The sequence below is a fragment of the Hemiscyllium ocellatum genome, chromosome 12, assembly GCF_020745735.1.
Source record: "Hemiscyllium ocellatum isolate sHemOce1 chromosome 12, sHemOce1.pat.X.cur, whole genome shotgun sequence".
In the NCBI taxonomy this organism is placed as follows: Eukaryota; Metazoa; Chordata; class Chondrichthyes; order Orectolobiformes; family Hemiscylliidae; genus Hemiscyllium; species Hemiscyllium ocellatum.
Genome location: NC_083412.1, coordinates 79,346,432 through 79,369,530, shown reverse-complemented (window position 1 = coordinate 79,369,530; position 23,099 = coordinate 79,346,432). Strand labels below are relative to the sequence as shown.

The 23,099-nt window shown below is 40.0% G+C and overlaps 1 protein-coding gene across 1 annotated transcript in view; it reads right to left on the bottom strand.

The window, feature by feature from the left end:
- The window catches only part of LOC132821153 (calcipressin-1-like), an 83,070-nt gene extending 62,510 nt beyond the window's left edge, over positions 1 to 20,560 (bottom strand). The window contains exon 1 of the mRNA XM_060833751.1: positions 20,099 to 20,560. Coding sequence (XP_060689734.1) covers positions 20,099 to 20,377 — 279 coding nt within the window. The 5' untranslated portion in view covers positions 20,378 to 20,560. The remainder of the gene's footprint in view (positions 1 to 20,098) is intronic.
- Positions 20,561 to 23,099: the final 2,539 nt, after the last annotated feature.

Genomic DNA, 23,099 nt, shown 5'->3' with positions numbered 1-23,099 from the left:
TAGCTATGGAAAAGAACAGGGAACAATTTACCTAAAAATAACATTTTTATGGGGACACCACTTTTCAGTGACAGGAATAGGCCTCAGTAGATTGGAGTTGAAAGCTGACAGGCAGAAATATTATGGAGAATTGGATATCCTTGAAAGTGTGATGGCTCAAAACATTCCAAAAGGATGGTCAAAGCAAAATGGCTTGGAATAATGGACTTGAAGAACAGTGAATTCAGAAGAAAGATGTCAGCTTAATAAGAGAAGTGAAAACCCTGCTGAATGTACAAAGTACTGAGGGGAAGAGAAGGAGGAAATAAAAGGGCCAAAATGATGCAATGAGGATTGAGTGGTGCTCGATTACAGGGGAGAGTTTAAAGGTTTGTTTTTGGCATTTTAGCAGTGAAGCAGTTGTTAATGGAACCGTGGCACTCTTTCTGGATCGGAATTGGAATCTCTGCGTGAACATTGTAGCAACACAGAGAGAGAACCCGGAAATGGAACTACTTTTCAGAAAAAATTGGTACATTCTCAATGGGCCGAAAAGTCTCTTGTGTGCACTGTACCAGAATCCATTGTAACTGTAGCCGACATAGAATTACAGAATGGTCAGGTGGTAAGACACGTACATATTTATGTCACGATGTTGACTTGAGCCAAGAAATATTAAAAGGCTTGCGGCAATGTTGTGCACTGTTATTCTTTAATCTGTGAAAAGAAGCAATTTTGATATTTTGCGAAGAAGTAAAATTAAATCTACAGTTTTAACTTAAGGTCTTTTCTAAAACAAAAAAAAATTCTGAAACATGAATCATAGTTTATAATATCCTGCAGGGCTGGATTACAAAAACACTACCTATGCCTGCCCTAATCGATTAGATCACATACATTGTAACAATCTGCTCCCGGCAAAGATTTTTCCACGAGTTGCTTTTCTACCTTGAGAACAACTCAAACTGTGGCATCATACAGCTTTAATGAAGGAGTCATACATAATAGATATTCAGAACTTTACTAGGTCAACACATGAAAATACCACAATAAAAAGCCTCAACATTTTCTAGTTTAAAAGCTGTAAACTCAATTTTGCTAATCAAAAAGTGCTGCATTTCTTTGGCAAATTTCTATAATATTGCATTTCTTCAGGATAGAATGATTTGTTTCATCTGCACACAGACCCATAGGCTAAATGTGGATATGAAAATGCATATACCATTCAGCACATTAAAGAGTTAGCAAAAAAATATAAACCCATTTGATATATTAAGAAACAACCAACAATTCCCGACTCAGGCGACTGACTGTGTGGAGTTTGCACGTTCTCCCAGTGTCTGCGTGGGTTTCCTCCGGGTGCTCCAGTTTCCTCCCACAGTCACAAAGATGTGCGGGTCAGGTGAATTGGCCATGCTAAATTGCCCGTAGAGTTAGGTAAGGGGTAAATGTAGGGGTATGGGTGGCTTGCACTTCGGCGGGTCGGTGTGGACTTGTTGGGCCGAAGGGCCTGTTTCTACACTGTGTAATCTAATCTAATCGTTCCAAATTTAGAATGTTATCACAAAAATTCCTGCTTTGGAACTAGGCCGGGACTGACAAAGGCAGGCACAATTCACAATAAAGGGCCTCATTGGGATTGCTCACCCATTCATTTATGAAGTTAAAAATCACAACACCAGGTTATAGTCCAACAGGTTTAATTGGAAGCACACTAGTTTTCGGAGCGTCGCTCCTTCATCAGGTAGTAGTGGAGGGCTCAATCCTAACACACAGAATTTATAGCAAACATTTACAGTGTGATGTAACTGAAATTATACCTTGAAAAATTGATTGTCTGTTAAGCCTTCAATCAATTAAGACAATCAATTTTTCAAGGTATAATTTCAGTTACATCACACTAAATGTTTGCTATAAATTCTGTGTGTTAGGATTGAGCCCTCCACTATCACCTGATGAAGGAGCGTCGCTTCGAAAGCTAATGTGTTTCCAATTAAACCTGTTGGACTATAAACTGGTGTTGTGAGATTTTTAACTTTATACACCCCAGTCTAACACCGGCATCTCCAAATCATTCATTTATGACTCCTTTGAGACACTGACATGAGAGCTGCAAGTGATCAAGGGATTAATTGCACTCTTCTCAGGAAGATCAGGCAAATCACAGAATGGCCTACTCCTGCACCTATTGTCAAGGCTTCAGGATGTTCCAAAATGCTTCACAAGCAACCAATGAAGCACTTTTGAAAAGTATCCACTATTGAAAGTGCATCAGCAAGACCCCATGTCGAGCAAGGAGTCATTTGAGGAGATAAACTTTCTGTTGCTCAATGCATAAATGCTGCTCGGGATATCAGGAGAACACCATGAGTCTCCTTTCATGACAGCCACTGGGCTTTCTTTGTCTACTGCACAGGGCAGGCAGGTTTCAGGTTAATACCTCAAAAAGAATTGTCCAGTATTTCACTGAAGTGCCACCCTAAATTATGTGCTCATCTGTCTAGAATAGGATCTATATCCGACATTCTGATGTGATTTGGAAGAAACTGAGCCATCACTGAGTCAAAGTGACACCTATACAAACTCTATACAAAGCTTCCTCTTAAAGACTTCCAGAGATTACTTCTATTCTTGAAGCTGAAATCCATCCGTACATTCATCATTCCTAACTTGAAGAAATTCCTTATGAAGGGCTCCTGCCCGAAACATCGAATCTCTGGCTTCTTAGAAGCTATCTGACCTGCTGTGCATTTCCAGCACCACTCCAATCTCCAGCATCTGCAGTCCTCACTTTCTCTTCAAGAAATTCACGACAACAGTACAAAATTCAACAGTTTCCAATTCTGAACTAATCCCATTTGTCTGAATGCGGTGGTTTGGTTTTGAGTGTTGTTCAAAACCCAGCTTTTTATACTGTGTGAGATCACATCAGTACCACTGATGTCCCATGTTCCCACAGGATTAAAAACTAAACTGTATCCAGACTCGAAAGTTGTAGTGTTGGAGAGTTGCTGACCCTGCTTCAGATCCTGTACAATCTCCTCTCATCAGGAACCGAGAGTTTTGTGCTGCATCATTCCTTAAATCTACTGCAGCAAAGAAAAAGTACAATTTAACCTATTTAAATAACGTGTGTGAAAACCACTGCAGGATGTGATTCAAAATTTAAAAAGTTCTTGAAACATAATTTGGACAGAGATGCTATAATTCCTCCTGACGAATTTAAGAAATCTCCTATAAAGGTAAGATGCCAAATTCCTGCTGGACTGTAGGACACTTGCTCTTTCAAAAGAGATGACTGGTGGTGGTTTAACCTCAGGTGAGGAGAGAGGACAAGAAAGAAAAGTTCTTCATAGTAGCCTCAGCCAGTGTGGGAATTGAACCCATGCTGTAGTCTTCATTCTGACCATCAAATCTGCCTTCCAACCAATTGAGCAAACTAACTCCAGCATGGGGTGGGCAGAGTGAGGGGTGGGGGCACCATCATCTACATTAAGCAGTCCGTGTTCAAATGCAGCAAGATCTGTTCAATGTCCAGGCATGGGCTTGCAAGGGGCAAGTAATATTTGCACCACATAAGTGCCAGGTAATGAACATTGCAATAAGAGAAAATCCATAGCACTTTGACCCTCACGATATCAACACTGCTGAATCCTCCGCTATCAATATCCTGGGGATTATCAACATTCACAAGCTGAACTGGACTAGCCATATAAAAACAATGGCTACAAGAGCAGGTCCTACAGAATACTGCAGAAAGTAACTCACCTCCAGACTACCCAGATCCTGTCTACTATCAACAAGGCACAAGTCAGGACAGCGATGAAATATTTTCCACTTGCACTCCCAACACTCAAGAACAAAGCAATTCACTTGAATGTCACCGCATCTACAAACAATCACTCCATCTAACAAGAACACTCAGTACACACTGCTACTACTACCTACAAGATACACTGTAGGGATTCACCAAGGCTCATCAAACACCACCTTCCATGACCACTTCAATCTCGAAGGACAAGGGCAGCAGATACATGGGAACACCATGACCTGCAAATGCTGCTCCAAGCCACTCACCATCCAGACTTGGAAATATATCGCCATTGCTTCACTGTCATTGAGTCAAAATCTTGACATTCCTCTCTAATGGAATGCATATCGATAATAAATGGACAGCAGCGAGTCAAGGAGGCAGTTCATCACCACCTTAAAGACAAGAAGGGACAGGCTATAAAGGCTGGCCAGCCAGGAACACCCATATGAATAAATAAAAGAAAATATGGAAACTGCATTGTGGGGTATACATGTTAGAGAATTACCACAAATATTAAACTTTTATTATGCTATAAACTCTTCATAATAGTGCATGACAAAATTTAAACTAAACGTATCCCGTTTATCATCCCCGGTTAGCTTAAATGAATAATACAGTTAGTTTTTCGTATTCACTACAGCAGTAGATTTATTAGTCGCTCTTGTAGAAACCTACAACTGGAAGCTGTGATTCTGATCCATCATTTATGATTTGAAATGAGATTTGATGCATTTCAACAAGCAAAAGTGTTCACACATTTCAATGAAGTTGAATAGAACAGTTGATTGCAACAAAGAAGATTCAATGAGCAAAATATAAAACCAGAATATTGATGTGAAGACTTAGTCAGTCAGTTTGACACAGGACCACCAAAGCAGCATTGGATGTTCTGACTTGATCATAATGTTTGAATGAATCTTTCATCTGGCATCTAGCATCAGTGCTAACCTACCACTCCCCTCAGTATGTTAATGCAGCATCAGCTCTAACTTGTATGCCTAAGGGCTGCAGCAAGACCTGTATCTGGAATTGTCTGACTCAGAGGCAAGAGTACCATTAACTGAGCCACAACTGTCACTGGGTTTCTGGCTTCCATCCACCCTTGAGAAGATGTATCAGTGTTTAAACTGCACTGAGAGCCAGGATCCCTCAATCAAGGTAGAAGGAACAAAAAAGACCACCAAGCATGCTTGTGGAGACTGTCAATCAAAAATATCTTGGGGCGCCCTACAGATATTGCAGCATTTTTTGCTTCTTTATGGTATTATGATGCTTTATCCTACAACCAAAAATTGTAAATGTAGTAAACAGTGGATCTATAAACCTGCTATCCTTTTGTGTTTTTATTGATGATCTTAAATCAGTGTCCTCTGATGATCCTTTCCTTTCCAGAAACAGATTCTTTCATTTAACTAATCAATACCCTTTAAACACCTCTTTTAAACCTACTCTCAATCTTCTTTATTCTAAAAAGACCACCACCAACTCCTCTCATCTCCCCTTATAACAAAAGTTCTTCATTTCTAATTTTTTTTGTACTTATAAAGTTTGATAACATTAAATGCTGACAGGATTGAAGCACAAAGGCAAAATTATAAATTATAGATGTACAATAATTGCAGGGACTAACGACACTCCCCATTTTATTACAATACCAATGCAGACATCAAGGTCCCAGTCAAATCCCAGCCTCCGTTAATAGAGATGGTTAGACTTGCCCAAGTATGGGTAGGCTCTGGATAGGCCAAAAACGTTCTGCCAATATTCACTGTGCATGCCTGCTAATGAGGAGGTTTATGCCTGCTGAATGACAGAGGGTAACGAGTGCATCAGACCTGAGCAATAAAAATGATAAAAGGGGGAAAACAACATTAGATAAAGGGTTGTCTTTCACATTTCAGTAATAGGGAGTTTTAAAACCCAAATGACAAGCAAGTTGAAGTTTTGAAACTCCATGTGTATACTTGGAAAACACAACATGAACTGAAACTGAAATGTTGACCTGGTGCTGTTGTACATGCTTCACCTGGCATGCTCACCTTCTTGAACATGGTAGCAGCATTCATCGAGAACTATAGACCTCCAGTTAACAACCATTGGCCAACTTCCCTGCTAGTGCAATAGAGGCACATACTGGCCAGCATGCTTCTTCTATCAATTTAAAAGTGTCTTTCTTAGTACCTTTTTTGAAAAAAAAACTTATTTCGTGGGATGTCATGCATCACTGGCAAAGCAAACATTTGTTGCCCATCTCTGGTTATCCTTGGGTTCATAAGAGTCATTCACCGATTTAAAATTAATCAATATAAATAATACAGGGGAAATGCATTTCTCAAAATTTAAATCACCTGAATCATACAAAATTAAGAAAGAAAAGGAAGATTTGGATTCTATTGGGGATTCTATAATGGTTTAACTCAGTTGGTTGGACTGTTGGTTTATGCAGCAGTGTGATACCAACAACATGGGTTCGATTCCCACCCTGGCTGAGGTTACCGTGGTGGACTCTCCTTCTCAACTTCTCCCCTGGCCAGAGGTTCGATAGCCCTCAGGTTAAATCACCACCAGTCATCACTCTTTTTCATTAGATTGGGGTGACTGTGAACTTTCCATTGAACTCATGTGATTACACGAAACAAAGTTACCACTTACGGTGCCACCTTGGCTTCAAAGGTACCTGGGTACAGATTCTTAGGAATCAATTAGAAAAATAAAGAAATAAACAAGTCCAGCATTACAGATCTTCACACCATCTTAGGTACAAAACCTTAGGAATAAATTAGAAGAATAAAGAAATATAAAGTTCAGAATTACAATATTTCTAAGCAGACAAGATGGGACAGACTCCTGCATATGAGGCATATTGAAGTGTAGATGAAATCCAATAAAAGCAACTGATTTAACATCCATTTCTGACTCTTTTTTTAAAATGCCTTTCAAACTTGTTTAATAATTTTCTACCTTCTCATAGAGATGAGCAGCACGGAAACAGACCCTTCGGTCCAACTCGTCCATGCTGACCAGATATCCCAGCCCAATCTAGTTCCACCTGCCAGCTTTGCTCTTCTCCTTTCTGAATCTATGTAAGGGTTCTTAATCCCCCTGCCAAGCCAATCCAGCAGCAGATGTAAACCATCACGAATGAAATTAGTTCCTCCCGGCCTGTTAAAGTGCACCTCTTATTTTTTTTACATAACTTAACTTTCCCTCTGACTACTGCCATTGCTGTAGGAACCTAAAGTCCTCCTTCATGAACCAACTCTCCAGTCACACATTCATCAGCCTAATCCTCCTCTTTCTGTATTTATTAGAGTGTGACATTTGGCACCATAAAGAGATCACTGTCTATATTTGCTCAAATGATTCAATTCATTACTAATTCCCTGTAAGTTGCCTGCAGGACCTCATCATGCTTTCCCTTAAACTGAACTAGACTTATATAGACATCAGCCTCTGGCTGTTACGCTCCCCTACTCCGCCTCTACCCTGACCCTGGAAGGTATTCCTAAATTGTTGCCATGGCTGAAAAAAAATGTTTGTCTGCCTCTCTAGTTGTGGATCCAGTCATCACAGTCTTGCCAGACCATAGGGTTGCTCTAGAGAGAGGAGGTCCTACACACAAATTACATGGAATTAGTGAAGAATTGAATAATTATAACAAAGATAGACAGCATTCACTGTATGACACCCAATGTCACACTCTGATAAAGACAGAAACAGGAGGATAAGTCTGATGAATTTGTAACTGGACAGATGGTTCATGAAGGAGGACTTTAGGTTCCCACATCAATGGGAGATGTTGTGGGGAAGGCAAGACATGTAAAAAATGAATGAGGTGCTCTTTAACAGGGCAGGAGGGACTAATATCATTCAGGGGTGGTTTACTTCAGCTGCTGGATTGGCTGGGCGGGGGATTAAGAACATGAGCATAAATTCACAAAGGAGAGAAGCAAAGCTGGAAACAGAGGTAAAAAATTATTCAGCAAGTTTGAAAGGCATAAAAAAGAAAGAGTAGGAAATGGATGTTGAATCAGTCATTTGTTTGATTTGTTTCATACATTAATGCAGGAGTCTGCCCAGCGTTCTCTACTTAGAAGGACTGTAATTCTGATTTTTAAAATTTCTTTATTCTAATTTATTCTTAAAGTTTTCATCTAAAATGGTGTGAAGGTCTGTAATGTTGGACCTTTGGTTTTGTTATTTTTCTAATTGATTCTTAAAAATCTGTACCCAGTTACCTTTGCAGCTAAGATAGTGCCGTAAGTGGTAACTTTGTGAATGTTCCATTGTACTCTTGACAGTACATGGGACAATAAACCCAAAGGGAATTCTAATTTTAATTCTAAAAAGTGTCATCTGAATAAGGCAGATAAACAAAGGCTACAAAGTATAATATCATAACTATTACTGAAATATGGCTTGAAGGAAGGAACTGTATTTGAACATTACATGGTTTTCAGACTGGACAGAAAAGCAGGCATGAGCAGGCTGAGATTGCAATAATGGTTGAAGACATAATTATGGAAAGGAGAATAGCAGACATAATCTCATTTGGTTAGAACAAAAAACAAAGAACAATACAGCAAGAATGTTTGGCCCTCCAAACCTATGCAGGCACAGTTTGCCCTTCCATATTCAAACTGTCTTCACATATAGGGCCGTATCCCTCAATTCCCTTCCTCTTCATGTATTTGTCCAGGTGCTTCTTGAACGCTGCTATTGTGTCTGCTTCCACCTTCTCTGGCAGCGTGCTCCAGGTACTCACCACCCTTTGTGTGAAAAATAGACCTTGCAAGTCTCTTTTAAAATTTCTCCCCCACACCTTGAACCTGTTTCATCTAGTAATTGACCCCTCCACCCTGGGAAAAAAACCTTATACTTTCCACTCTATCCATGCCATTTACAATCTTATGAACTTCTATCAGGTCACCCCTCAATCTCCTGCGTTCCAGTGAAAACAAACCCAGACTATTCAATGTTTCTTCATAGATAAAATCTATCTCCCCCACACCAGGCAACATTCTTGTAAACTTTTTATGTACCCTCTCCAAAGCATTCATATTCTTCTGGTAGTGTGGTGACCAGAACTGTACACCATATTCCAAGTGTGGTATAACTAAAGTTCTACAAAGCTGCAGCATATCTTGCCTATCCTTACACTCAATGCCCTTTCCAATGAAGGAATTGTTGGAGGATGGTCTCAGAGAAGGGAGTGTCTGAGCCAGACACTCTAAGCCAAATTGCTTTTAAAAAAGGAAGAAGTGTGTGCATCTTAAAATGTATTACCTACCTGCACTGCCACCTTCAGTGACGTCGACCTGCACACCCAGATCCCTCTGCATATCAATACTCTAAGAGTTCTGCCATTCATTGTATAATTTTCACCTATTCTTGACCTTCCAAAATGCATCACTGCCATTTTAAACCCCATCTATCATTTTTCTCCCCATGCTTCCAACTGATCTATATCCTGCTGTATCCTCAGACAACCCTCTTCACTATTCGCAAATCCGCCAATCTTTGTATTGTCCACAAACTTACTAATTAGACCAGCCACATTTTCCTCCTAATCATTTACATAGATCACAAACGGCAGTGGTCCCAGCACTGATCCCTGTGGAAGACCACTAGTCACAGCCCTTCATTCTAAAAAGCATCCTTTCACAGCAACCCTCTGTCTCCTATGACTAAGTCAGACCTGTATCCATCTTGCCACCTCTTGTACCAGTCTGCCATGAGCAGCCTTGTCTACACGGACTTCAGTTTTTGACAAAATCAATCACTTTTCTCTTACCAATCATCTTTGTTACCTCCTCAAAAAACTTGATCAAATTACTGAGGCATGACCTTCCCCGCACAAAACCATGCTGTTTATTGCTAATCAGTCGATTTGCTTCTAAAATGTTTATAGATCTTGCCCCTGAGAATCTCTTCCAATAATTTCCCTACCACTGCTGAGAGGCCTGTAATTTCCTGGATTATCCATTACCCTTTTTAAACAATGGGACAACATTAGTTAATCTCCAATCCACCTGTGGCCAAAGAGGATAGAAAGATGCCTGTCAATGCTCCAGCAATATATTACCTTGTCTCCCTCAATATTCTGACATAGATCCCCTTAGGACCTAGGGACTTATGCATCTTAATACTTTTTAAGATGTACAACACTTCTTCCTTTTTAAAAGCAACTTGGCTTAGAAATTTGACGTTCTCTTCTGTGAGCCCATCCTCCAACAACTCCTTCTGTTTGGTGAATACTAATATAAACTATTTGTTTAACACATCATCCACTTCTTCAGGTTACCCTTCCAGCATATGCATTCAACTGAAAAAACCAACAAGGACAATGATATTTTGGGGCGTATAGTGTAGACCTTTCACTTGTGTGAAGGAGATAGAAAAGCCAACATGTAAGCAAATTACTGAGGTCCTGAAACAGGACAGATGTAGTCAGAGAGTTCAACTGCTTGAATATTTACATGCATTGCACCCTTGCTAAAGTAATCGGGGACACAGAGTTTCTAAAATGTATTAAAGAAAACTTTTACTGCCATATGAAACTGTCAACAATTGGACTTTTGGATTTAGTTTTAGGAAATGATGCAGGGAAAGTGGAAGGTGAATGAGGGTGAGGGAATATTTTAGTGGTATGAATCATGATTCAGTTAGATTTAGATTTAATGCAGTTATAGAAAAGGACACAGACTAAGAGTAAAATATTTAAATTTGAAAAATACCAATTGGAAATGTGGTTTCACAAAGCTGAGCGGTAAAACAAGCAACAAGGGGGAAAGGCATATAATTGGAGGATAGAATGAGTTTGGTACGATGTTTCCACAAAGAAGGGAGGTAGGAATCCATTAATTAGGATTATTTAGCAAGATTGAAAGCCTGAAAAATCAGACTAAAAAATAGACAAATAAACTGGTTGGTAATTAGTGGTGTATATTTCAATGGGAGGATGCCAGAGAAAATACAGAGTAGGGTAAGACAAATAATGCAAGCTCAAATCAGACAGTGAGAGCTCAATACTGCAGATATTGTGGTGGAGAATTCAAAATGCAGCAGTGAAATAAAAAAAGAAAAAAAGTCGGGTGAGGGTATTACAAAATATTGGCAAAACTAATCAAGGAAAAATCAAAGCTTTTTATAAACACAAAAAGCAAGACTAACTAGGGTAAGAATAGGGCCAATTAGAGTCCAAGCAATAATTTAGGTGTGGAGGTGGAGGATGTGGGTATAGGCCTTAATGAATACTTGCTGTTTGTTTTCTCAAAATAGAAGGGTATGACAGAGACACTGTTGTCAAAGTGGTGGAATGTGAAATACTGGACGGTATAACAAAAAGAGGGAAAAAACATTACATTATTCATGATCGGTGAAAGTGGATAATTCACCAGGTCTTGAAGAAATGTATTCCAGGCTACTAGGGTAAGCAAGGGAAGAAAAACAGACTGTGATCATAACTTTCCAATCCCTCCTTAGTCCTCCAGCACTGCACTTGTAACAAGAGACTGCTAGCACTGTATCATTGTTTAAAACAGGAGTTATTCCTAACCCGGATGGCGAACAAATTATTTGAAAAAACTCTGAAGGACAACAAATTGCTATTTACAAAGGCATGGATTAATCAAGGACAGTCAGCATGGATTTGTCAAGAGATAATTGTGTTAACTTGAATTTTTTTCAATGGGTTAAGGATGAGGACTGATGAACACGATGCTTTTTACATAAGCTTTATGGATTTCAGTGAGGTTTTCGACAAGATCCTTAGCAATCTGGTCAGTAAAGTAAAAGCCCATAAATGTAAGTGCAAGTGACATTTCTGTTCCAAAATTGGTTCAGTGGCAGGGGCCAAAGGGTAACTGTTGATGGATGCATTTTTGACTTTAAGGCTGTTTCCAGGTGGGACTTCACTGGAAACTGTACAAAATCCTTCATTTTCATTTACAAAGATTTAGATCAATAATTTAGACTTAAATGTTGGAGGCATAAAGTTGATGTTTACAGATGATACAAGAAATTGGTTGGGTGGCAGATTCCAGGAAGTTAGCTGCAAGACTGCAGAAAGATATCAATGGATGTGTCAGGTGAGGAGTGAAACATGGCGATTAGAATTCAGTATGAAGAAATGTGCGGTAATGTATTTGGGGAGAGTGAGGGAATACACAATATTAGGTTTCTGAGAAAAGTGTTGAGGAAGAGAGGGATATTGAAGTGCATGTTCAGAGATTTCTGAATGCCTCAGGATAATTGATAAGTGATGTCATATCATCCAGAACCACATAAACAGGATTGATTTTCATCTGTTACTTGGATAATTAAGGATGGGCAATCAATGCTGGCCTAGCCAGTAATGTCCACATCATGTGAACAAATAAAACTTTAAAAAGGGAATATCTTGATGAGGAAGTAACTAGGAATGTAGCACACGTGAACAGCTGCCTTTGAACAGTTTGGCCTATAGTGTGATTTCCTGTAACAACAATTGCTAGAACTTGGTAGTATATCGGTCTACTGAGCAACCCTGTAACATACCTTCAAATACACAGAGTCTATACTTCATTTATCAATCGTGATGTGAGACTATAAGTTTGCTTAATACTGACATATCCGAGTGGTAAAAAGGCACATGAAATTTATTGGCCAAGACACAGATGTAAAAATACTGGAAAACAATAGCCTGGTGGTATTATCGTTGGACTGTTAATCCAGAGATGCAGGTAATGTTCTGGGGACCCAGGTTCAAATCCTGCTATGACAGATTTTTTTATTATTTACTTTTGAATAAAAATCTGGAATTAAGAGTCTGATGATGACACTGAAGCAAAAGTCAATTGTCATAAAAACCTTTCCGGCTTACTAATGTCACTTAGGGAAGGAAGTTGCCATCCTTACCTGGTCTGGCCTACATGTGACTCTGGACCCACAGCAATGTGGGCGACTCTGAACTTCCCTCTGGGATTGGCAATAAATTCTGGGCTAGCCAGTAACACCTTCATCCCATGAGTAAATTAAAAAAAAAGGAGTGTTCTGCCAGAGTTGTATGTCCAACTGCAGCTAGAGTTCTGTATATAGCTCTGCTTACCACTTTACAGTGATTGTGAGACAGAGGACTGCAGGAGAGGTTTATGAAAATGTCAGGAGCGGAAATTTTTAGCTGAGGAAAGATTGGATTGACTGGGGTTGTTTTCTCTTTCCTGATGAAGGGCTTATGCCTAAATCAGCGACTCTCCTGCTCCTCAGATGCTGTCTAACCTGCTATGCTTTTTCAATGCCACATTTTTCGACTCTGATCTCACTTTCTCTTAGTTGTTTTAGCTTTGTCAGAGATGTAATTGAGGTATGTAAAATTAGAAAGAGTGGACAGGCAAGATCCATTTCTCTTAGTAAAGAGGTCAATAATCAGAAGGAATAAATTTAAAAGTTTAGACAGAAAAGTTTGGGAAAGACAGATACTCTTATCATGTGAGAACTATAATTGGGTATTAATTAAAATGCTCTGATGTAGGGAGGGCTGTGGAATAAAAACTGGAAAATAGAATAAGACTGCATAGTTCTTTTTCAGCTGGAACAAGACAATACAAGAAATGGCTTCCTTCAGAGCCATAAATACTCAAGGTTATTTGAATACAATACATACAAAATTAAAGAACACGGGATTGGGGTGGTAGAACAGAGAATTGTATAGGCCTTTCGGCACTCGATGTTGTGCCGGCCTTTTATCCTACTCTAAGATCAGACTAGCCTACATACCCGTCATTGTGCTATCTTCCATGTGGTTATCCAAGAGTCGCTTAAATGTCCCTAGTGTATCTGACTCTACTACCACTGCTGGCAGTGCAGTCCACATACCCACCACACTATGGGCGGCACGGTGGCACAGTGGTTAGCACTGCTGCCTCACAGCGCCTGTAGACCCGGGTTCAATTCCCGACTCAGGCGACTGACTGTGTGGAGTTTGCACGTTCTCCCCGTGTCTGCGTGGGTTTCCTCCGGGTGCTCCGGTTTCCTCCCACAGTCCAAAGATGTGCGGGTCAGGTGAATTGGCCATGCTAAATTGCCCGTAGTGTTAGGTAAGGGGTAGGTGTGGGGGTGTGGGTGGGTTGCGCTTCGGCGGGTCAGTGTGGACTTGTTGGGCCGAAGGGCCTGTTTCCACGCTGTAAGTCTAATCTAATCTAATCTAAACCTATCTCTGACATATCCCCCTAAACCTTCCTCCAATTACCTTAAAACTATGCCGCTTTGTAATAGGCATTTCTATTGAGGGAATGTCTCTGGCTATCAACTCTATCTATGCCTCTCAACATCTTGTACACCTCTAACAAATCACATCTCATCTGAGTGTACTGACTTGGATAGAGAGTTGACAAAGAGGAAAAGGGCTTATGCCTGAAACATCGATTCTCCTGCTCCTCAGATGCTGCCTGGCCTGCTGTGTTTTTCCAGCACCACATTTTTCAAAAGAGGAAACAAAGACTAGTAATAAAAAAGGGTTACGTTGAAGAGTCACTGGTCACAAAATATTAATTCTACTTTCTCCCTACAGATGTGGCACGGTGGTTCAGTGGTTAGCACTGTTGCCTCACAGCACCAAGGACCTGGGTTTGATTCCTACCTCGGGCAACTGTGTGGAGTTTGCACATTCTCCCCGTGCCTGCGTGGGTTTCCTCCCACAGGCCAAAGATGTGCAGGTTAGGTGAATTGGTCGTGCTAGATTGGCCTTAGTGTTAGGTGTATTAGTTAGAGGGAAATGGGTCTGGGGGTTACTCTTCAGAGGGTCGGTGTGGACTTAATGGGCTGAAGGGCCTGTTTCCACACTGTAGGGAATCTAACCTTATGCTGCCAGACCTGCTGAGTTTTTGTCGTTCAGAGTATATTAACTGGAATTTAGAAGATTGAGATATAAAATTCTAACAGGACGAGACAGAGTAAAAGCATGAAGGATGATCCCAATGACCACAGAGTCCAGAACCAGGAGCCACAATGTAACGGTATAGGGTAGGCTACTTAGGACGGAGATGAAGAGAAATTTCTTCACCTAGAGAGAGGGGAACCTGTGGAATTCACTACCACAGAAAGCAGTTGAGGTCACAGCACTGAATGTTTTCAAGAAAGAGTTAATGTAATTCTTAGGGCTGAAGGGATCAAACAGTGTGGGGAGAAAGCAGAATCAGGGTATTGAGTTGGATGATTAGCCATGATCATGATGAATGGTAGAGCCGGCTTGAAGGGACAAGTGACCCATTTTCTATGCCTCTTATACTTATCTCCAGATTTCCTTTCAAGATGTAACTGTCAAACTTTTCTAGCCTGCACAGAAGTCAGTTTGGGAACTAGTTCAGTGGTTTTCCATTTTAATTGGAAAGCCTACATATTTTGATGACTGCTGTTTCACAATGATTGAACCTATTGAGTACTAGATCCAATTAAAAAAACCCTACATATCCTACAATTTCATTGTGAGCTGTTTCAACAGTACTAACAAAGAACTCTGTTGTCTAAAAGATAATCAAAAAGGTTCAGTGCAATTTCTGTCCTTTATCTCAGGTTACAAAGTGAAGAACTGATGCTTCAGTTGTTTGGAGGCCCATCTGGACTACAGCATTCAGTTTTGGGCGCAGAATTTAGGGAAACATCCATGAGGGGATACAGTGTAGAGTTACAAGGTGATTTCAGGGTTTAAATGACTAAATTATGAGCATACGCTGCATAAATGTTCTAATAAATGCATGGTACAGCTGATTCTGGAAATCTGAAACAAAACAAAGTGCTGGAGAAACTTAACAGGTCTGGCAGCATCTATGGCAAGAGAAAAGCTAAGATCACATTTCAAGTTCATGTATGACTTCCAAGTAGGACTCTTCTTTGGAAATGAACGAGCATTATATTGGACTTGAACGCTTCATTAACTCTGCTTCTCTCTCCAGAGATGCTGCCAGACTAGCAGAATTTCTCCAACATTTTTTGGTTTTTATTGCAAAATGTTCTTATGTAGTCCCTTGATTCAAGATTGAGAGGTATGTAAGGGGAGCTGTTGGAAATTATTGATTTAGTAGAGAGGATACTGACAAGCTCTGGTGAGTTAACACTGAGCAAAAAGCCAATTTAATAATTTGAACTAGAACTTGTGTGAAATCAAAAAGTACATACTCAGAAACAAAAGGAACAGAAATATGGAAATCTCTCCTCCAAATGGCTGTTAAAGCTGGGCCAATTAAAATGAGTGATTGAGAGATCAATGTGATTTTTGTCCTGCAAGGGTGTTAGGGATACAGAGCAAGAGTTGAACTTCAGATCAGCCATTGTGGCATAAGGCTGAATGGCTTACTGTTCCTTTATTCATTGTCTTAGGTCTAGTATTTCATGTTAAATTTTGCTTAGAATCATAGAATCCTTACAGTGCAGAAAGAGGTAATTTGGCCCATTGACTCCTCACTGACCCTCCAAACAGCATCCCACTCTGACCCCCACCCTCAGCCCATTCCTGTCTTTTTTTAAAAAAAAATCATGGCTAACCCATCCAACCTACACCTCCCTGGGCACTCTGGGAAATTTAGCATGACCAATCCATCTTACATGTAAATCTTTGGACCACAGGAGGAAACCAACACACCCGGAGGAAACCTACGCAGACATGGAAGAACACGCAAACTCCAGACAGACAGAGTCAGTCACCCGAAGGCTGGAATCAAACCATGGCACTGCGAGGCAGCAGTACTAACCACTGTGCCATCCTTGTGATCACCTACATATTTTCCCCAACTCAATTTGTAGTTTAAAAGCTGTCTCCTTAGATTCAAATATCCCCTTGATTTAATCTGCAAACTGAATATTGGAAACTGTGCCATGCACACAAATTGGAAAGGCTTCTCACACTCAAACCTTGAATTATTGAGTATGTCAGGTGAGATTCTACCATATTCCTGATGAAAGGCTTATGCTAGAAATGTCAAGTCCCTTGCTCTTTCAATGCTGCCTGACCTGCTGTGCTTTTTCAGTACCATACTCTCGACCCGGAATTCTGTCTTGCGCCTAGTCTGCTGGCAGGGAGCCATTGATCAGGTGGAAAGATGGTGGATGAGGACTGTAGCATCTTTCCTCACCCCACATCAATTAAGTCCAGTGCAGGCTGCCTTTAGATGCAGGTTTGCTTGCAACATCCTGCAGAAGATTCCTTATTAAGAGGTGCAGTGCGTGATTAGGAACCCGACAATGAAGAGGAGGAGGGAAGAGAGTGAAGCCTGCTGTAAACCACCTTTCTGCCTTTGTTGCTGGCCGTCATCCTGTGAATCCCTTCAACATTCACATAATTCAAGGCCTTAGGCAGGGTATAATACCAACAGCAGCCAGTAACCCACTCCCCCCACCCCCACAAAACCCTTCAACATCCTTGTAAATGTTCTCTAAACCCTTTCAAGTTTAACAACTTTAGGTTGTAAATTCCCTCACTGAGCTGGTAGACTTGTTCTCAGACGTTTTGTCACCATGTGAGGTAACATCATCAGCAAGCCTCCAATGAAGCGCTGATGTTCTGTCCTGTTTGCTATTTATGTGTCTTGATCTGTTGTGGTTGGCTACCACATCAGCAGAACATCAGCGCTTTATCTGAGCCAACTTACAACCTGATCCACAACCTGAGCTACAAGTCTTCTCACAAGAATATTAACAATTTTCCTACAGCAGGGAGTCCAGAATGATGGACTTTTCTAAGATATAGGACATAGGGCTCTCCAACCTTATTCCAAAACCTTCATTCGATTCTGCCCATAATGTGCTATTTCCTAATCTGTCTGTATCATAACCCAGTTCCATGCTTTAACTCAGAACTGCCACCGATCTGCTGTGTATGCAACATTGTATCTATTTTTGGAGTTCAGGCACACAAGGTTATAGTGGTTTATACAGTTCAGTTGGGAAAAAATGTAGTCAAGTATATATAAACTGGACCAACTCATCCTCTCTAGAATCCATGTTGATTGCTGTTTACATTGTAAAATGATCAAGAATTCATCTGCGTTTAAGTGGAATAAATGTCATCTTTTGATATATTTCATTCTGAAAAACCCCACAGAATTTAAGCTGTTTCAATTTATCTTTTTTCCTTAGGATCGCCAACAGCACTTGAAATAATATCCAGAGCCTGTACATGCACACAAAATGCTAACAAATACAGCTTGGAACAACACAATAATTACTTGGCCAAGATATTACCAAGACGAAAGTGAGAACTACAGATGCTGGAAATCAGAGTCAAGACTACAGTGATGCTGGAAAAACTCAGCAGGTCAGGCAGCATCCAAGGAGCAGGAAAATCGATGTTCTTTGGCAGGAGCCCTTCACACAACATACTCCACAGGTCAAATATATTTCAGGTTTCCAATAATGTAGTCGTACATGGATGAAAAAAAATGCAAGCCAGGCAAAGACACAGTAGCTGAGCTGACAAGCATTTTGTATATTCAGATGTAGATGGAGACCATTGGGTTAAAGCAGTTTATTGCATTGGCTGTAGTATAATCAGCTGAAAACGTGTTGCTGGTTAAAGCACAGCAGGTTAGGCAGCATCCAAGGAACAGGAAATTCGATGTTTCGGGCACAAGCCGAAAACGTCGAATTTCCTGTTCCTTGGATGCTGCCTAACCTGCTGTGCTTTAACCAGCAACACATTTTCAGTGTGATCTCCAGCATCTGCAGACCTCATTTTTTACCTGTAGTATAATCAGTCCAATACAAACTTTGAATGAATCAATAAGTATTTCTGATTATGGCAAACAGCCCAATGTCCCATCAGCTTTTCACCATCATTAAAGTTTAACTGGCACTTAGACATCTGAAAGCATAGTTTTGTGATGTCTGCTTATACTTTTTCTAAAGAGTTTGACTTTGCTTGACAGGACCAATTAAGTGAAATCAATAGTGTAATGCACGTCTGCCAACTCTGAAGCTACTAAGATGATAAGCGCCCGTTCTGGTTCTATAACAGCATTCAATTAATTAAAATAAAATCACAACTGATAAAAAAAACTGTCAACTTGTCCATAAAATGTTAAGTGTGGTAATACAATTTCTGTAACTAAAATTATTGTACATGCTTAAGTAAATAGTGGAGATTTTCCAAAAAAGCACACTTTATTAAAATGTATTTAATAATCATTGCTGATTAATTTAAAGTTAAGGTGAAATACTGTGCACACTATTGACCGTTTGAACTGTAAACAGTTATCCAGGAGCACCATCATTCTAAGCTTGGTTTGCGGAGAAGGAAGCTTTTAAGTCAGTGGCGGCACAAATAATGAGAGCAAAACTTATTGGAGATTGGGAGAAACGTACTGTAAATTACAGTTTTTCCTACAATATATTCAGAGTTAATTTCAGAAAAAGAATGTATCGTCCATACGGATATACAACTAATAGGATATCAATAAAAGTGAAAATAGCAAAAAACAGGTTTAAATGTAAGTGCAAAATCTTAAATCAACAATTTACTTTATGGTTACAGTGTCTGAAGGTTATCTCGTGGCTTTTATACAAACAAACTCTGTATTTTCAATCACTGACCAACATTAGTTCAACACAGCCATGAACTTTTCAACTCCCACTATTGATAACTCACTGGTATGATTCACAACAGATTTTCACCTTTCAGGGCTAGTTCAACATAGGAATGTGAGAACATCTTTGTACTAAATTGTAACTAGTATTAATTATATCTAGAGGCAGAAAAAAAAACTTCACTATTTAATCTCTGTCTGGATTAGTCCACTGCATCAAACGCGTTTTCTTTCCTTCCCATACCAATTCAGAATTATCACTAGTCTCAGCAAGGTTATCAAATATGATTAATTGTCTGGAGACCTGAATAAGTTATAGAATCAGAAAACTCTTTTTCCATTTTCGCAATCCAAAAAAAATGGGAGATTTGCACCATTATCCAAGGCTAATACACGAATTTTGCAATCTTAAAAACAAAGATAAATGCGGTGGTGGAATGACTGGCATACTTCAGTCTGTTGCATTCTATGAGTTATATACTGTGCTCTCAAAGTCACCAGCGTTGGGCTATTTTTTGCTGCAAGATTACATAACTCCATGACGTTGTAAAAACCAAGTCTTTTCGAAAACAGCTCAATTATGTTTTGAACTAAATGTGAACAGGTGTGAGGGAAGCAGCGAGGTTGGTTTCCTGGCCCTGGCCTGGCTCAGGGATGCTTGCTCCTCTCTCTCTCTCTCTCACACACACACACACACACACACAGAGGGGCCTAGTGTTCCGGCGCACAGGCTGAAAGGGAGACCGCTTACCCGGTACAAGGCGTCCACGAACACCCGCTCGTCCACGTTGCAAGCGATGGTGGAGGTGGGCAGGTCGTCCAGATGGGAGTGCAGGTGGACTTGCTGGCCGGAGCCGCTTGGAGCCTCCCCGGCCGGAGACTCGGCCTCCATCGGTGTCTCAGGCTGCAGCTCCCCGTTGGTGCCGGAACAGCAGCCGTCTGCAGCGTCCGGAAACATCTCCTGATCTCTCTCCATGTCGGCATTGACCAAGCTTCTCTTCTCGCTGTCACCGCTATTCGCTACCGTCATTCTTTTCCCAGCCTTTGTTCTGAAAGCAATGCCTATATATTTTCCAATTAACTGTGGTGGGATTTATTTTAAAATGACAGAGCGCTGTCCCCCTCAGCAGCAGCTACCTCCACCCATCTTGTGGGAGATTAAACACATTGCAACTTCAACCAGCATCTGCTCACTACCAGCTCTTCTGGACTGCGCCGATACTTTGTTACCAGGACACGACGCAACAAGTTACTGGCTTGGACGTCAGCACTGGCAACACGATCCAACTATGTTGCCATTTTTAACCTGGTAGCAATGTCAGTCAGCCATCAGTTTCAACCCCTGCAAATAAATAGCATCCCATACACCCTTCGCCCACTCATTGCCTCTTCTACCCATCCCCGCCCAACGAAAGAAACATTTTATTTTCGATAGGCCTATTCTCGATTACAGATTACAAATCAAAACCTGCACAAAACAACATACACATTTGAAGGGAAAATTGACAAGTACATAAGGTCACAAGAAACACATAATGGTTAGATGCAGAGGGATAGTGGAGGTCTGCACAGATCAGTTGGTCAAATAACATTGATGTGTTAATTCAATGGAATGATCAGGTATAATATGGGACCAAGGCTTTTTTTTCTCTCTCCCGAAAAGACTGAAAGGAAAGTTTTTAAGATTAGAAATGGGTTTATTGGAATAGGCATAAAGAAAACTCCCCACATGATGGTGAGGCCATAATCAAAAACTTTAAAATAAGGTAATTCCTCTTAAATTCAATACACAATTCAGGAGATACGGGTGGGTTTAAGAATGCGGCTTGCTACCAGTGAGGTAGTTGAGTCAGCCAGCACAGTTGCATCTAGCGGTGGCTAGACAAATGCACGCTAGAACGAGACACACAAGAATGTCATGCGGTTAGATAAATAGACTGAGAGGAGGCTTTTTGCAGAGCATAAACACAGGCGTGCTGCTGGTTAAATTACCACAGTACTGCATGTAATACTTAAGTGAAAAAAAATGTTTGAGAGTTCACACGACATCCACTTTGACTTGGCTATGATGTGTGATCTTAGCATCATTTTACATAAGATTAAACAGGAAACATTGCACAGAAATAGGTCATTCAAAACTGAAAGAACTGCAGATGCTGGAAATCTAAAACAAAAACAGAAATTGCTGGAAAATCTCAGCATCTGTGGAAAGAAATCAGAGTTAAAGTTTCATGTCTAATGACCCTTCTTCAAAAGAGAAATAATTCATTTAGCTGAACCAGTCCATGTTGGTCGTTGTCCTCCAGTCAAGGTTCTTTTTGTCTTTCCAGTAACTGTATCTGTTCTGTCACTGCCTTTCTTTTATCCTTTCACAAAATGTGGACATCACTGAGAAGATCTGGTTCCTTAATTGCCCTTGAGCAGAATGACATGTGTTTTCAGAGAGCAGTTAAGATTTAGACACAATATTGTTGGTCTGGAATCATGTATTCGAAACAAAAGGATTATTGTCAAACTAGATGGGATATCTGCCATTCCACCAGTTGCTATAGTGGGGTTTGAACCCACATCACTAGTAGCAGCATTAGCCTAATGTCACTGATTACAAGACAGAACCATTCTCCTTCCTGGTGTAATCAGTCCTCTGTATTATCACTGTGCAGGAAAAGAAGTTTCTTCTGAATTTCTGAATGGATTTTTCAGTGGTTGTCTAATATTGATAATCTTGAGTTATACCTTCTCCATCAGAGAACATAATTTTTCTCAGTACTCACTTTATCAAAACCTTTTATAATTTTTAAGATTTCTGTTAGGTCACTCCTCAACCTTTATTCAAGACAAAGAAGGATATCATAGCAAATATATGCCAGCAACTTAACATGCTTCAGGCTAGATTTTTAACTTCAATGAATCTTTTTTAAAATTTTTAAAATTTATTGTTATAATGTTTCTTTACATCACATTCTGCCTTTTGGATAAATGTTAAATCAAAGCCCCATCTAACTGTCCAGGTAGATGTACGAGTTCTCATGGTATTCATTAGAGTTGACTAGGTGTCTTGGCTAATATTCACCCTTCATTGAACAACCCTAAAATAAATTTACAGGCTCTTTATATCATTGCTCTTTGTGGAATCTTGCAGTGCACAAGATAGCTGTTCTTTTATCCCATCGGCTTCAATTCTGCGACCAAGTCTGCTGCTTTATCAAATGTCTGTTAAAAGTCCAGTCACAGCATCAACTCTTAATTTGAGTGTCCAGTTTGCAACATTGATAGAATGGCATAAAGAATTCAGAAGCATATACAATTCAATTAACTTATTAACCTCTCACTAAGGTCCATAATAGATTTTCTACTTGCTTGTCTTTTAATTACAACAGGTTTCATGGCTATCTAAGTGTCTTGTTTTTTTTTGACATGAATGTCTTCACAGAATTATATAGTAACATTTGCGATAAAATTGTTGTTGCAGTAGGAGGTCCAGCAGTGTTTAGAATTGTAGTTCTTATGTGCAGACTTAAATGGATCTTAAATGTCACAGTGTGGTGACAAATTGCATGAAGTCTTTGTCTGCCACAGACTCTGCTTTAACCTTTTCCATGGCATTTGTTATCTCGAGATTTCTGAGTGGGAGAGGATCAATACAGAAGTTAGATTTAAAAGTAGTCACCATTATTTCTTTCTCCTCTGTTAAATCCCAAAGCCGAAATATAATTTGTTACTGAAATTGAAATTAACTAGATGAGTTGATA